This window comes from Megascapheus bottae, chromosome 3, assembly GCF_031878675.1.
Source record: "Megascapheus bottae isolate mThoBot1 chromosome 3, mThoBot2.hap1, whole genome shotgun sequence".
In the NCBI taxonomy this organism is placed as follows: domain Eukaryota; kingdom Metazoa; phylum Chordata; class Mammalia; order Rodentia; family Geomyidae; genus Megascapheus; species Megascapheus bottae.
This window is the reverse complement of record NC_143511.1, coordinates 64,935,561-64,952,543: the sequence shown is the minus strand read 5'-3', so window position 1 is coordinate 64,952,543 and position 16,983 is coordinate 64,935,561. Positions and strand designations below refer to the sequence as shown.

Below are 16,983 nucleotides of genomic sequence, written 5' to 3'. Positions count from 1 at the left end.
GTGAATGTCTAAAATGCTATTTAATTAACTATGTCCAGATGTCATTATTTGTCTTTTACTATCCATTGGGTTTACTTGTAGATTTATAGGTACATTCTAGTTATTACAGATAAGAGAAACCATGCCAGCCTATGTTTCTTTGGGTCTAGCTTACTTAGAATAATTTTTCCAAGTCTTTCCATTTCCTTACAAATGGGGGAATGTCATTCTTTCTTCTTGAAACATAAATCCATAGTGTGTTTACACATACTACATTTTATCTCAGGGATTTGTCACAGCAACAAAAATCAATTTCATCTCTAATCTAGAAGTCACTCCCAGTTCATTTAGTCATACACTAATTATCAGTTAGCTTCACTATTTTATTTTCTTTAACTTAAGCCATTCTTCAATATTATTTTTTCAATTAATTTATTCAATAACCTAAGTTGTGATAATAGTGACATAAATGTGTTCAGAATATTCCTCCTGTTTTTTTTCTTTTAGTGTCTATTGCAGCTGTCATGATAAGCTCTCTCATTCTAGTTACATTTTTGTTTTCTGTCTCATTTTATGGCTAGTAGGTAGAGTTTGATGACCTCACTGATCTTTCCAAGGAAGCAATATTTCTGAAACTTGTCCTAATGTTTAATTTTCTCTTTCAGTAATACATCCTTTTCTTATTTTCTGCTTAGATAGTTCTTTTTTTTAAGGTTTGTGCTTTTTAAGTGCTACTATACAATGGTGGCTGGGAATGGGAGGAAAAAACTGGGAGAGAGCAAAAGAAAGCATGACACTTAGAAAAGAAATGGACTCATTACTGACTTATGTAACTGTAATCCCTTTGTATATCACCTTTAGCCATATATATATATATATATATATATATATATTTAAAAAGAAATAAAAATCAAACAAAAACCGGCTTATAAAGAAAAATGAATAAATATGGGCAAATTATGACTACCTGCAAGAGGAAGAGATTTGGAAAATATAAAATGAAAACAGAAAAAAAAACAGAAGAGGGCTGAGTTCACTAAAATGTAAAAGTTAATAGCAGACTAGATCAAAGTGTGGGTGGTAACACAGGTGTTATCATGCTATTAAGCCATAAAGGACCTGAACTTTGGTCTTAAGTAAGGACAACCTTTTGCTGGAAAGAAAGCTCAAAAGGATAAGGTTGAGTTTTTAGTTTGTCATTAGGATTATTTCTTCTGTGATTACAAGTAGGATAACATCAGTTTTTTCCCATTTTGGAACTTAGCAGCTTACAAAGGCAAATAGTATTTCTACTACAAGTCAACTAGACTTCTGTAATTCAAGGAGCTGTGGAATACGTGAAGGTGCCCAGGTAAGGGTGACTTCTCGGTCAGATTTTATTTAGAATGGATGTTAATAGGAACTTGCTAATAATGAGACTACCAACCTCTAATCATGTTTATTGAGGAGAAAGAGTGCCAGAAATCACTTTATTCTACCTTTCTTACCCCATTAATGTGTCCTCCTCTTAATGATATTTTGTAAATTATTAGAAAAATTTCCATCTGGAAAGCTAAATTGTGGTCTTGTTTATCTTTTGTTTGCAGGATACCATTAAGATAAGACTAATGACCTACCAGGACTAAATTCTATAAGATATTTCTAAAAGCCTATTAGTATTAGACTGATTTATGCAACTCAGAAATGTTTTCTGATAGCAACCATCATTTTGACAGAGAAGACTAAAGCAAGTACAAATGAACTAAAATTAATGAGTTTCCAATTCATTTATTTCTATTTGGGTCAATTATGTGATGTTTAATTAGATTAATGTATAGAAGGAATTCTATACTCTGAGCTTTTTTAGAACCTAGTCTTTTAGTCATATGGTAGACCCTTGATGAATTCTGTTAAACTACTAATCACTAAAAGCTGGAGATATGCATTGTGTTTCTGCCTCTTCTATATAATTCTATGTAACCTTAGTCATTCAATTTCTTGACTATTATAACAAGTAAAACAGGGTACATCTGAGCTGTCAAGTCACTTGTCTTAAGCCTCTCAGGAAGCAGAAGCAATGCCTTATTCATTAATTTCTTATCCAGCATTTCTCCTTATAGGTTTGTGCTTAACTACTTTCAGTGTATTTGTGTAGGAGTTGTTGCGATTGATTGCACATTAGCTATAATCTCAGCTCTAGTAAAGCTCTATAGTGTTCTGGTTTTCATTGGTTTTTGGAGAGCAAATGTTATTTATATTATTTATTCTCTTGCATGTAGTATTTCTATTTTCCCTTGTTACTTTTAAGGTTTACTTTATAGGATCAGTTTCTGACTAAACTGCAATCATTGTGATTTTCTTTGTTTTTGCTTTCCTTGTGTTTATTAAGTTTCTGCTGACTGTGACGTGATATTTTTCAACAAGTTGGGGGACAATTCAGACATTTTTGAAAGTATTTCTTCAGTGCCTATCTTTATCTTCCTCTTTTTCTAAGGCATCAATTACACATACATCAAAGAATTTCTTCCATGCTTCTTATACGGCCTATTTTCTTTCACAATCATTTTTCTTTTTGTAATTTAATTTGGATAGCTTTGATGAAGCTGTCCTTATGTATGTTGGTTCATTTCTATTTCCTGTCTAGTTCCAACATCTGGGCTACTTCAGCTTCTACTCTAGTATTTTCTCATAGTCACATTTTCTTTTCACTGCTTTATTTCATAATTAAATTCTGACTAATTTACATAAAATTATGACTGAAAATGAATATTTACCTCCAAGAAAGAACATACCCCTATTGTAGCAAAGTATTGGAATTAGGACATGTGTTATTCTGATCTGGATCTGCCCTTCATTGAAACTTTATTTGTTTGAGTTGCTTCTGGCTTTCATTTTTATTTACTGATTTGATTGTGAGATTGGATCTTTCTTATCAGAAGGTCCTGGGTTGTCACTATTAATGCACTTCTGGGGAAATCTTTGTTTTATGACTATGTTTCTAGTCTTTAAAACTGGCAACTTTGGTTTTATAGTTCTTTTGGAAGGTCAAAGGCATTTTCTTGGTTCTGCAATCTTGATTCTGGCTTTCTAAGCATAAGACTAACTCTGCTTCTCTACCTTCATCCTATGGAGAGTAGCTGCCTTACAGAGGCCTACAGGGCCTCTGCTAGGTTCATCTCCATATATGTCTCTGTGCTCAGTTTTGATGTGCTATCTATGAACACACAGTATAGTTCTACAAAAAACTGGCAGATGGAGAAAGACATGGTGGCTGGAGTGTATCAGACTTAAAATCCATCAAACAGCTGCCACATAGCCATTAAAAATTACATTACGTTTTCTATTTATTTCCTCTTGCTTTTCTCTATAAGGGTTTCTGTTTTGTTACTTTGTCATCAATTAAACTTAGCATTTATCCAGGAAAATTTCCTACCTCCCATATGTACCTTGTAACTTAATTCATTTAGATTCTTAGTATACTTAGCCATCATTTATAGTGAAAGCAAGGCTGGCAACCCAAACCCCCAACATTTGCTTTTGTAGTTTTTCTTCATCCTTGTGACTCTTAGAATGAGAACAGTAGTTAATCTGGCTTTCTATTCCTTAACCAAAAGGTGAAGGAAAGCTATAAAAGGAAGAGGTTGTAAAAATATCAACAAGACCCCTGGACTTGAAGACCTTATTAGCTTCTAGTTTTGCTTTAGGACTTGATAAAATCTATATGTAAAGCTAGAGATACTTTTCCTATAGGAAGCAAAACACACATCACTCTTATTTTCTCAAGATTTTCTTCATTCTGCTGAAAAGACTTGACCCTACTTTTTATTTTTTAATGATCTGTTGGAATTAAGCTTTTGCATAGTAATCATAAGATTCGGGGAGGAAAGGGGTAATGGAGTTCACTTTTCTGTATAGGGAGATGTGCAATAATCCACTCTGATTTCAACCCTACATCCAGTCCTAATTTACATTATGCTTATTGTTGTTCAAGAGTATCCCATGAAAGATTATGATATCTTGTTTGATGTATTGGCATTATCATATGAATGGGGATTGCTGCTTTCTCAACTTATAAAATGTATGTATTTTGTCAAGCTCTAGTGGCTTACACGTATAACTGGCTATTCTGGAGGCTAAGATCTGAGGATCACGGTTTGAAGTCAACACCGGCAGGAAAAGTTATAAGACTCTAATCTCCAATTATCCATCCCTACCCCAAAACAAAGCCACAAATGGAGCCATAGCTGAAGTGGTTGAATGCTAGCTTTGAACAAAAAAGCTCAGGACAGTGCTCTGGTCTTTGAGTTCAAGCTCTAGGACACACACACACACACACACACACACACACACACACACACACACACCTAAAAAACAAAGTAAAAGTTATCTATTTAATCTCTCAGATGTTTTGTACTACAAGATTAAGATTATAAAAGAATATTTGCTAAAATCGTTAGAAAGTTAAAAACAGTTCTAAGAGGTATAATTGCCTTTCTATTTTGTTGTTCATTAACTTCACTCGTATCTACTTTCATTCATCCTTCTTTTCCCTTTTGAAGCTTTGTTGAAAATATTTCTGGAGAATTACTCAAGGAGCCACACTGCCAAAATGGTTCAGATGACAGCGACACCGCTCAGTGCACTTGCGGATGAGCCAGTGCGGATCCAAGTTACAGGCCTGACACCTTTACAAATGGTGTGTTTTCAGGCATCGGTGAAAGATGAGAAGAATAACCTGTTTCGTTCTCGGGCCTACTATAGGGCCGACGAAAATGGTGAAGTAGATTTGGAGCGTGATGCTTCCCTGGGAGGCGATTATGTGGGCGTCCACCCCATGGGTCTTCTCTGGTCCTTGAAACCTGAGAACCTGTTAATTCGACTGCTGAAAAGAGATGTGATGAATAGCCCCTTCCAGGTCAAACTACAAGTTTCTGATCCACTCGTGCCACTCAAAACAAAAGCTGCCAGTGCTCCAAAGGCCACCCTGACTTTGGAAAGGTGGTATGTGGCACCCGGAGTCACAAGGGTCTTTATAAACGAAGGTCGTCTTCGGGGGGCTCTCTTTATCCCTCCAGGTGAGTAGAATTAACTCCAGTTGTCCTTATCCAGATCTTTTTCCTCTTTCAAATGCCTTATTCCACTAGGGATTGAGTTTGATTGGTTTCCTGTCTTCAAAATTAGGGCTCACTTTAGGTCAAAACAAGAGTGTGGTAATCATTGCATTCTAAACCTAAGTCTCATGGTAGTAGTCCTGGAGTTTGTCTAAGGACATGATGACAGGTAATTTATGTAGTCCCTCCATTCTGAGGTTTCCAAAACTTTGTATATTATGCTAAATTTATCTTCATTAAAGCTTTCCTACCTAAAGACTCTCATGTTGATAACAAGACAACCATGTCCCAGCACTGTCCTGTTGTTAATAACACTTGATTATTCCATTGTTGACACAAGTTTATGATGTGATGGACTGAAAGTCTGTCACAAAAAAGGAGAAGACCAAAGAAAAGAACAGGAAGTAGGTAGCAAAAAGTTTTGCTTCTCTAATATTCCTGTTAATAATTTGTATGTTGTTGCAGGACTTTCACCTAAGGATAAAGTATTGATTCATGGTGTGCTATTTGTTAATCACGGGGACATTCAATGTAGTAGAACTCTTGTTTCAGGTGTTTGTTCTGTGGCCAGGTAAGGGAGGGATGAGTTGTATGTGGTAAGAAAAGGTTTAAGCATACACAACTCAAAAGCTTCAATGCAGTTTTTCAACTCCATATTCTGGCAAGATGGAAGTATTTGTTTCAAGAAATTTTCTACAGAAAATGCAAAAGAATTTTTACTGATTTACTCAAATGCCACTTTTAAATAAAAATATATTATTTAGTATTTCTTTTTTCAAAGAAAAGCAAATTTTTTAATTCTCAGTTCACTTTTAATCAAATCATTCCTTTTACATGGATGTCACTAAAAATACACTTAAAAGAATAAACTACTCACATAAGTGCAATGTGAATTTCTTTCAGTGTGTAGGTTCTACTTTATTTTGGAAATAAGCTGCCAACAAAGAGAGGAAATAGAGTAAGTGGAGCTATGGCTCAAGTGGTAAAGCAACAGCCTTGAGCTAAGGGACAACACCCAAGCCCTGAGTTCAAGTCCCAATACTGACACATATGTACATATTACACACACACACACACACACACACACACACACACACACACACACACACACATCCAAGAGAGTAAATAGAATGATACTCTGATCATCCTTTCTTTCATTAACTATTAGGCTGTATTAGACTGTATTATGCTGATGGGAATAGAGAAATACTCTCTGTTACTGAAATGAGGATTCATTGTTTACATCTGCTTGGGTGGAAGATTCCATCATGGTCCCTCTGCTCAGTGTTAACAGCATAGTGTTCCATCTGGATTTTAGTCAATGTAATTATTTTAAATTTTTTGAACCATAGACTTCTTTGGAAAGTTAAACCCATGGTTTCCTCCTATGTGATAGTTTCTATTACTGTAACAAATACTTGAGATAAACAATACATGAAGGGAAAGAGGTTTTTAGACCATGTAAATCATGTAGGGGTTTGAATTCGCAATTGGTTGGCCTCATTGCTTTGGGCAAATGAGCTGGGAATTTGTGGGAGGGAAAAGCTGCTTGTCTAGTAGTTAAAAAGCAAAAGATAAGAATAGGAAGCTAGGGTCCCACCACCCCCTGTCAATGACCTGAAGAACATCCATTAGAATTTAGCTCTTAAACATTCAATGACAGGTCAGTACTGCCACCCTGGGATCAACCCCTTGATACACATGTCTTCTGGGGGCATTCCAGATCCTAGAGCATCTCTCATTACTAAAATGCACATGTTAATGTACATACCATATCTAGTATCTCATTTTAGGATTTTGGTAGGTTTCCTGAAATCTATTTGTACTTATTTTAGAAGTTAAAAAACTCTAGCTCAGTAGAAACCTTGGGCTCTCCTAGCAGAGATTTGCAATAGAGCAAAACCTAGATACATAAGGCCATACAGTATGATGCTAAATGAAAGGACCTCTAGGATATAAAAACAATGAGTGATTGTTGTCCTTAATGTACTATGTTATCTCTCATCTCTTTTGCTGTCCCTTGGTTATTTCATATTGTTACAGTGTTTCACTTTGTTATCTAATATATTGGATAAATGAGTATTTGGTTATTTGAAATTGGATAGGGAAGGGGGGAAAACAAGATGCGGAGTAGGGGTGGGGGGGGAGGGAAATGGGGACCAAGACATGAGAAAGGGTATCAATGTATATGAAGTAATGCACCTTCTATCTGGTGAATATAATGAAACCCTTCTATTAATTACAATACAAATATATGAAAAAAACTCTAGCTCAACCTTCATGGCTTTGTTTATTACAAGATTATAGAAATAAGCCCCATTATCCTGGGCATCAGGGATAAACAAGTCTGGGACATCCTAAGAAAATGTCTAGAGAAGCCAGGCACGGTGGCTCACACCTATAATCCTAGCTACTCAGGAGGCTGAAATCTGAGGATCATGATTCAAAGCCAGCCTAGGCACTAAAAAGTCTGTGAAACTTTTATCTCCAATTAATTACCAGGAAATGGGAAGTGGTGCTGTGGCTCAAGGGGTAAGCTGAAGAGCTCAAGGACAATACCCAGGCCCAGAGTTCAAGTCCCACTACCAAGAAAAAACAAAGAAAGTATTTAGAGAGTGTGTGTGTCATATTGTTGTCAGTAGATCTCACTTATGTCCTGGTTATAAGGTTGAATATTTGAGGTCTCATTTGAAGACATATACACTCATTTTCCAAATTTGGATGCATTTCTTCCTTGTGGTTTCATATTTCATTTATAACTTTGTTGTGCTTTCATTTTTCTGATTTCCAGGAGAGGGCCAGTTCCCAGGGGTCCTTGATTTGTTTGGTGGTACTGGAGGACTGCTTGAGTTCCGGGCGAGTCTCCTGGCCAGTCATGGCTTTGTTACGCTGGCCTTGGCCTACCACAGCTATGCAGACCTGCCCTCTCCATTAGAAAAGGTAGATCTGGAGTATTTCGAGGAAGCTATCAACTTACTCCTCAAACATCCTAAGGTAATTTTTCACCATTTAGTGCGTGTTTTTTTAAAAATTGTCTTTAAATTAGTTGTACAAAAAGTGTTTCAGTTCAGCACAATGTACAATTCATATAATACGTATTTCTTTTTTTGCCTTTCTTTTTTATTGCATTTTATTGTCAGGGTGATGTATAGAGGGGTTACAGTTACAGCACAGTCAGGTAGTGGGTACATTACTTCTTGAACATTGATACTCCTCATGTTTTTCTCCCACTTTCCCTCCCTTCACTCCCTCCCAATCATTTTGTTTTCCCCCTTCTCTTCCCTATTTCAAATAAACAAATAAATGTATATGCAATATATCAGATACCAAAGTCAGATATGGTAACAACATGAGATAAACCATCAGGGGAAAAATTAGAAAAGAAATAACATCACATAGTACATGAAGAACAACAATCACAAAGATAAGCCTTTTGTTTCCATATGCTGGAGTTCATTTCACTTAGCCTCATCCTATATGGCTACACATACATAGCTTTTGAGCTATTGTGGTCCTCTGCTAGGATAATTGTAGATGTATATTAATTATTACAAATGAAGGAAACCATGGAGCCTATGTTTCTTTGGGTCCGGCTTACTTCACTTAATATGATTTTTTCCAAGTCTTTCCATTTCCTTACAAATGTCATTCTTTCTTATGGCAGCATCGAATTCCATTGTGTATAAGTACCACAACTTCTTGACCCATTCATCTACTGAGGGGCATCTGGGTTGGTCCCATGTCTTAGTTATGGTAAATAATGCTGCAATGAACTAGTAGCTTTAGTATGCCCTTGATTCTGAACATTTTGGGGTAAATGCCAAGGAGTAGTATTGCTGAGTCATAGGGAAACTCTATGTTTAGTCTTTTGAGAAATTGCCATATTGCTTTCTAGAGTGCTTGTACAAGTTTACATTCCCATCAACAGTGTAGTAGCTTTCTCTTCTGGCCACATCCCCGCCAGCTTCTGTATTTGTTATAATATACATTTCTTTGAATAATAGACCTGAATCTTTAGTTACATGAGAGGACTTGAACATGAGTCTTCAGTACTTTCTAAAATATATCCTCTCTTTAGATCTTAATGTGCTTTGCTGCTATATACTGGGATTGGTGCAAGTACTACATAATTTTTCAGATAAATATCATCAAAATATTGTTAGGATTACAGTAATATGTTGAGCAACAATACTTGGTGTGCTGGAAATTTTTTAATAATTGCATTTTATTTTACAGATACATTCATCATGTAGTGGGTACATTACTTCTTGAACATTAATACCCCTTCCCATATTTTTCTTCCAATTTCCCAATTTTAAACAACTAATTTATGCATATATCAGAATTGTCCTTGAATGATCAAATAGGCATTATTACTCTTTTAATAGTCTTTTGATTTGGATCAGAAATAAAGAGCTTATGAGATTCTACTTTTCAGTTTCTTAATTTGGTCCTTCATAGAGTTGCTGAATGGCTGTTCTTGCAATGTCACAAAACTAGATACCTAATGATTATCATAGACCAGAAACTGATTTTCTTTCCTAGGCTTTGAGTAACTTTAACTGTGTTTCACAGTGTCTCTTCTGTGGGATGATATTCCACAGACTTCAAGTTTTTTCAACTATCTTTAAACAGTTGTACAAGAGAAATTTCAGTTCAACATGCAGTTCATGTGTATAACTCATATTGATCAGTGCTATCACTTCTAAAGTCTTATTTCTCTACTTAGTCATATTAAGTAACCTTCATAAAAATCTGATTCCAAATTTGGTGGCAGGGTTATAATGAGTTATTGTTCCTTCATAGAAGAGAAGTGAATTAAAGTCTGCACATATTTGAGTCAGTCACTATTTTTTGCTCATTTTTTGTTATAGTTGCTTTGACTTTATCTTTCAGAGCCAAATACATTGTTTTCCATTTCTCCTTGCCACAACTGTGATCATTTTATTTGTATTAAGACATAAAATTTCAGAAGTGAGAACAGGTTAGGAAAAGGGAAATGTTAGACAAAGGGTACAGATTTTCAGTAAAACTGGAGGAATAAGTTCTGATCATATATCATGCGCTATAGGTGATAATAATGTACTGCATAGTTCAAAAATGGCTGGATGACATGTTAACCTTGAAATTATATAGAATGGCTCTTGTATAGGTGATTAACAGTATCTACTATATTCAGTATAGTACACTATCCCTTCATATTGACTCCAATTTTATGTGAAAATTTAATTTATAACTTATGTCTTATGAGCATCCTGTGATGCTACATTTATTCTCTGTCAAAATAGGTTGGCAGGCTTGTCTGTATGCATTCTTAGGTCATAGAATTTATATTCCTCTGATTATCTGTACTTTTCTTTCATCTTCCTGCCTCTCCATTTGGCAGAGAGTTCCTTAATAAGATAGTGTGCCTTTTCTAGCACTTATTTGATGGCTGACAATAAAAAGAAAACTAAACTAAGCCCCCTTTGGAAATCTTTCAGAAACAGTCAAGCCAAAAGCTCTGTTCAAGCTTCATATTCTGTCTTATTAACTTCCTTCTCTTCTTTTACTAGAAGGTGCCCACGTCTCTGACTCTCTAGATACTCAGATTTTATGCAACCAAATTTACCCATCCATTAACCCCTGAACATTATTTATAATATTACATTGGTATCTCTTCTATATTGTTATTTCTTTTTTTTTGCCAGTCCTGGGCTTGGGCTCAGGGCCTGAGCACTGTCCCTGGGTTTTCTCAAGGCTAGGGCTCTACCACTTGAGCCACAGCACCACTTCTGGCTTTTTGCTATGTATGTGGTACCGAGGAATCAAACCCGGGTCTTCGTGCATGCTAGGCAAGCACTCTACCACTAGGCCAAACCCCCAGCCCCTATATTGTTATTTCTTGAAAGCACCTTAAAGTCATAACCAAACAGACATTGTATCCATAATATTTAGTCAGTAAGGTGTGATGATGACTGTAATATTTGAAGGCACATTTCCTTTTAAATTCATAAAATTCAATATTCAGTAATAGAGAATTCTGTATTCCAGAACTCTAGAAATGCTTTATATAAATATATGGATGAGAAGGCTCTCATTTCTCACCCAACTTCTTGATTGAGGTAGAACATTTCCTAAGTGAAGGATGGAGTAACATTTTGTTTCCATTATTTTCAGGTGTTGGGCCCAGGTATTGGGATAATCTCTATATGCAGAGGAGCAGAGATTGGCCTCTCTGCAGCTATTCACCTAAAACAAGTCACAGCCACTGTGCTCATTAATGGTCCCAACTTCATCATCGAGGTTCCACATATCTACCGTGACAAGATTATACAGCCCACACCCTTCTCTTTACACCTGGAGTCCTCAGATGTCTTTGGATTTACAGAGTTTTATCGAGTTTATGAGGAAACTGGATGTAAGGATAGCCGGTATTTTCTTCCCATTGAAAAGGCTCAGGGGCATTTCCTCTTCATTGTGGGAGAAGAAGATAAGAATATCAACAGCAAAGTACATGCTGAGAAAGCCACGGAACAGCTGAAGAAACATGGAAAGAATAACTGGACCTTGCTATCATACCCCGGCGCCGGTCACCTGATAGATCCTCCCTATGCTCCCCTGTGCCGTGCTTCCAGGATCTCCTCTTTGACCTCAGTCATCCATTGGGGGGGAGAGATTATCCCACATGCCGCTGCACAGGAACATTCTTGGCAGGAGATTCAGAAATTTCTCAGGAAGCACCTGGTTCCAGTGGGGGCCAGTCAACTCTGAAAAGACTAGATAGTCCTCAGAAATAGAGAAGTAAATTTCTTTATTAGCAGCTTGTCTCAGTTCTTACGAAGGAACAGCTTTGCTCTCTTTTGTAATACAGAAGTTAAGACAGGGAAAGGGCAGAAGGATTGAGAAAGGGGAAAAATGGTTTCCACTTAACTGAATATACATTGGGAATCCTAGATTTGTAGGAGTAAACTTACCTGCCCTAAGTATTGTTAGCGAAGCAATTCTCAGCCAATCATTAAGAGGATAAAGATGACCAATGATTAGTCACAGAAATCTTAGATTTATAAAGACAAACCTGAAAACCATTATATACCATCCATTTCCTAAAATTCAAATTAAAATGTACATAATGCAATCACCTATGCTTTTAATTGCTTCATGAAAGCAGCATGCATAATTTTATGGTTGCTTCATTATTATTAGAAAACTCAGGCTGTATATTTTAAGGCAATATGTAAACACATCCACAAGATCATTGAATTATTTATGACCAATAAAATAATGAAAGCTAACAAAATTATGTCTGTGTTCCAAAATGTACCACAGTTTGTATGTATCCTAAACAATTACAAGGGGAAATCAAGACCCATAAAATTATGCCTCAAGGAAGTAGTAATTTTGGGAGCTAGTTACCTTTCTGAATTAGGAGCTGGCTTATTTTTTTCTGTAAACTACAAGAGAATGAATGTTTTAAGTTTTATGGGCCAGAGGTCTAGATTACTATGTCTTACTTTGATACTTTAACACAAAAGCAGCATGTAATTAATGATACTGTCTGTGTTACAATTAAACATTTATTTAAAGACATGAAAGGTTCTTGGTCATAAAAATTTTATTTGTTGCAAAACAGTAATTTTCTTTAGATTGTTCCCTTCAGCATCTTATAAATGTAAAAGACTATTCCTAATCTACAGACAACACACATTTTTTTTCTGAGCCGGGCACCATGGCTCACGATTGTTATCCTAGCCACTCAGGAGGCTGAGATCTGAAGATCATGGTTTAAAGCTAGCCTGGGCACTAAAAAGTCTGTAAGGCTCTTATCTCCAATTAATCTCTAGAAATTGGGAAGTTGTAAGGAAATGGAAAGACTTGGAAAAAATCATATTAAGTGAAGTAAGCCAGACCCAAAGGAACATGGGCTCAATGGTTTCCCTCATTTGTCATAATTAGTACAAACCTTGGACTCTCCTAGCAGAGGATTACAGTAGCCCAAAACCTAGATACATAGGCCATATAGGCTAAATGAAAGAACCTCCAGGATATGGAAACAAAAGCCATATAATGTGTGATTATTGTTCTTAGTGTATTATGTTATTTCTCATCTCTTTTGTTGCCCCTTGGTTATTCTCATATTGTTATAGTATCTTACCTTGTTACCTGGTACATTGTATATACAGTTATTCAGAGAAGTAGTTATGCGTCACACCCATGGTCAATCAGAATACCTCACTTTGATTCTTCTAACCAGTTAATTTGGCCTGATTATGTATACCTCAGTTTACATTTTATGGACTTTTATTGAAACCAAGATTGTTTGGGGATTTTTATGTGCTTTTTTTGAGCATCATCAGAATGTATAAATTCAACAGACACTGGAATAACAAAGGTTTGTAACCCCACTAGTGTAAATGTACATTTTCCTTGTCTTTAACTGTTTTTGCTCAGATTGGTAATCATGCTAGTCACTTTTTTTTAAGTCATCTATTTTTTATTTAATCTTTCTTTTTTTATATGAAAGCAGCTAGTCACTTTTTCATATATATATATATATACATATATATATTTTTTTGCCAGTCCTGGGGCTTGAACTCAGGGTCTGAGCACTGTCCTTGGATTTTCCTCAAGGCTAGAGCTCTACCATTTGAGCCACCACACCACTTCTGGCTTTTTCTATGTATGTGGTACCGAGGAGTCGAACCCGGGTCTTTGTGCATGCTAGGCAAGCACTCTACCACTAGGCCAAACTCCCGGCCCCTTTTTCATATATTTTTTTATTGTAATTAATAGAAGGGTTACATATTTACCAGATAGAAGGTGCATTACTTCACATACATTGATACCCTTTCTCATGTCTTGGTTCCAATTTCCCACCCCCCACCCTGACTTAAAAGGGGAGTGATGTTTTCTAGCTCACTGTTGCAGAGGTTTCAACCCATGGTCATGTGACTTCATTACTTCTAAGCCTCTGTGTGGTTCAGGGAGTATGTTGGGAAGCAAAGTGGGTCACCTTATGCCAGGCGGTTGGTAGACAGAGAGAAAGACACACGAAGTTGCAAGGGACAAGATATACTTTGAAAGACTTGCCTCAGTGACCTACTTTCTACAATTAGCTTCCATCTCCATGATAGTAATTCTTGATAGTGCCATTATCTGGGGCCCTAACTTCAAAGCATGAACCTTTTAGGGAGACACTGCCTGTCCAAACCACAACAATAATCCTGGTGGTATTCAGGATTGGTGTAATATTTGTAACCATCTCACTTGACAGTTTTTAGATTTGTTCTAGAATGGGAGAAGCCACCTCAGTAGTTTTTGAGGCAAAGACATTCCTATCACCACAATTCCATTAACAAATCTGATTCCCTTAGCTTCTGCTACATTATGCAGAGCTAGTGATCGAGCTTGTACAACAGTTGAATGTTTTGTATACCAAATATTTACATTAGTCTTAGATGTGTGTATATGTGTGTGCAAATATGTATGGGGGGGCAGAAAATTGCAGCTTAAAGTCATGGCCAAAAGTTTTTGTTTGCTTATTGTTGACACTCTCTCACTTGAGCCATGTGTTCAGTTCCAGGTTTGTTAGCAGTATGTTGAGATAAATAAGTATAGATTGTGATGCCAACTTTTTTTTGCCAGGTTTGGGGCTTGAACTCAGGGCATTAGCACTGTCCTTGGCCTTTCTCAAGGCTAGAACTCTAACACTCTAGCCACAGTGCCACTTCTGGCTTTGTTTTTGCTGGTCCTGAGGCATGAATTCAGGGCCTGAGCACAGTCCTTGGGCTTTCCTCAAGGCTAGCACTCTACCACTTGAGCCACAGCACCACTTCCAGCTTTTTCTGTGTATGTGGTACTGAGGAATCTAACTCAGGTCTTCGTGCATGCTGGGAAAGCACTCTACCACTAGGCCAAACTCCCAGCCCATGATGCCAACTTTTTATGTAAGCATATTGGTGCCATTTTGAGAATTAAAACCATAGTGCTATTGATAGCAATTGGTATGATGAAATCAAACAATTCCTGGAGTGATAAATTCTCATTTACTAACTCAATGTTTAATCTTAAAATTCAAATTACTTACTTGAAACATTGCTAGCTATGACTGAATACCTGACAGAAACACCTTAAAAGACAAGAGATTTATTTGGGCTCACAGTTTGAGAGGTTTCAATCCATAGTTGATTGGCTCCACTGCTTAGAGAGGTCTGGCCGACAATGAGTCAAAGCATCATGGTGGCAGGAACATATGATCGAGGATATTGTTCACTTGACAGTGAGAAGGAAGGAGAGAGAGACAGAGCAGAGACACAGAGAGACAAGAGGAAATACATGAGAGAGTCAGAGAGATGTACAGACAGCTGTTGAGACAGGAGGCAGGGACAGGGTATGCATATTTTAGGGCCCAAATGCTCCCAAATGACCTATTTCTCCCAACTAGGTCCATCTCCTAGTGTCTATTACTTTCCAATAATGCCATCATATTATAATTCCATCAAGGGAAGAATCCATTGATTAGGTTTCAAAACTCCATCAATTGGCAACCAATCTCCCAGCACATGAATCTTCAGGACATCTCAGATTCCAATCATAACACTGATCTGTCATAAGGACATCTAGATAGTATTATAACTATTGAGTGTTTTTGATATTTATTGACATCTAGTGATAGCCAAATACATTTTGTTGGTCTTAAGGTATATTTCAGGTAAGATTATTAGCTATTTAATGAGCTCTTCCCCATAGGATTATTTATTTTAATTCTGGGTCTCACAAATGCAGGGGACAAGTTCATACATGAAATGTAGTCACTGCTACGATCTTAATGTTGGTGTCTTTCTAAACTTCATATGTTGAAATGTACCCTCCCCATACCCCCAAGATAATGGTTAAAAGAAGGAGCCTTTGGTAACTCCTAAGTGTTCTGCTGTTAGGATGGGGTTTGTGCCCTAATATGAACGTTAAAGGAAGCTGTATTGCTCCTTCTATCACAGAAGATACAGAAACAAGGTGCCATCTATGGAATCAAGAATGCAACTCTACTAGCCATTGAATTTTCTAGAACTTTTGGAGTTTCTAAGTCTCCAGAACTACTACGGTAAGATATGAGGCATTTTATTATAGCAGAACAGACTTAGACAGAAAATGGTATATTATTAGAACAAACACTAAAATGTGGAAATTGGTTTTGAAACTGGATAATGGATAAAGGCCAGTAGAGTTTGGAGATGCATTGTTTTGAGACTCTGGTGAAAGTTCAGAGAAGAGTGTAAGATTAGTGAAAGTTTCATTCTTTTAAGAAAATACTTGTTAACCATCAGAGTATAGACAGAACCATGGAGAATGAAGGTGTCTGTGATGAAGAATAGCAGTATGGTATATTTCATGGGACACAGGGCCAGCTCACAATACACACAAAAAATTGAAGGTGACTCCAAAATGTGAGAAATAATTATTAATTAGGAATTACCCATTCTAAGGTGTGTTGTTACTACAACCCAAAAGCACACTCACTTTCTATGGAAGATTTATCAGTGATTTGGCTCTGCCTTGTTGCAAAGAAAGATGAAAAACTGTAAGTCAGCCTAACAGGAAAAGAAAATAAATGGTGTTTATTGAAAACATCACAATCTCTGTTTTACTACCTTATTATAAAAGGAGCTTTTAAAGTATCAGGTTCTTTAAAGGAGTTGGTAAGTAGTTATGTACATTATTTTCTTGAAATCATGAAGTGTCGGCTTTGAAGACCTGTGTTTGTGTGATCTACTGCAGTGTATCTTAACACTATCAGCATATTATATAAGATCTGTCAAGTTGGAATATCAGAAGGTATGGGGAACAGACTCATTAGCTAATAGACTTCTCAGGCAAATCTTTTGCCACCTGCTCACTCTGTTCCAAAGATGGATAATTGGGACATTTCATCTTAGGA

General features: G+C 36.6%; 1 protein-coding gene and 1 non-coding gene across 2 annotated transcripts; one reads left to right on the top strand and one right to left on the bottom strand.

Annotated features, from left to right (window-relative positions):
• The first annotated feature begins 1,128 nt into the window (after positions 1-1,128).
• On the top strand, positions 1,129-12,643 carry LOC150065697 (bile acid-CoA:amino acid N-acyltransferase-like). The gene is made up of 4 exons (XM_090330338.1): positions 1,129-1,330; positions 4,518-5,033; positions 7,861-8,063; positions 11,229-12,643. Exons 2-4 carry the CDS (start codon positions 4,568-4,570, stop codon positions 11,820-11,822), a joined length of 1,263 nt encoding a protein of 420 aa, XP_090186464.1. The 5' UTR covers positions 1,129-1,330; positions 4,518-4,567; the 3' UTR covers positions 11,823-12,643.
• A 1,686-nt stretch (positions 12,644-14,329) lies between these two features.
• On the bottom strand, positions 14,330-14,462 carry LOC150065696 (small nucleolar RNA SNORA66). Its single transcript, XR_016535037.1, has one exon. It is a non-coding gene; the product is annotated as a small nucleolar RNA SNORA66 (small nucleolar RNA).
• Between the last annotated feature and the right edge of the window lie 2,521 nt (positions 14,463-16,983).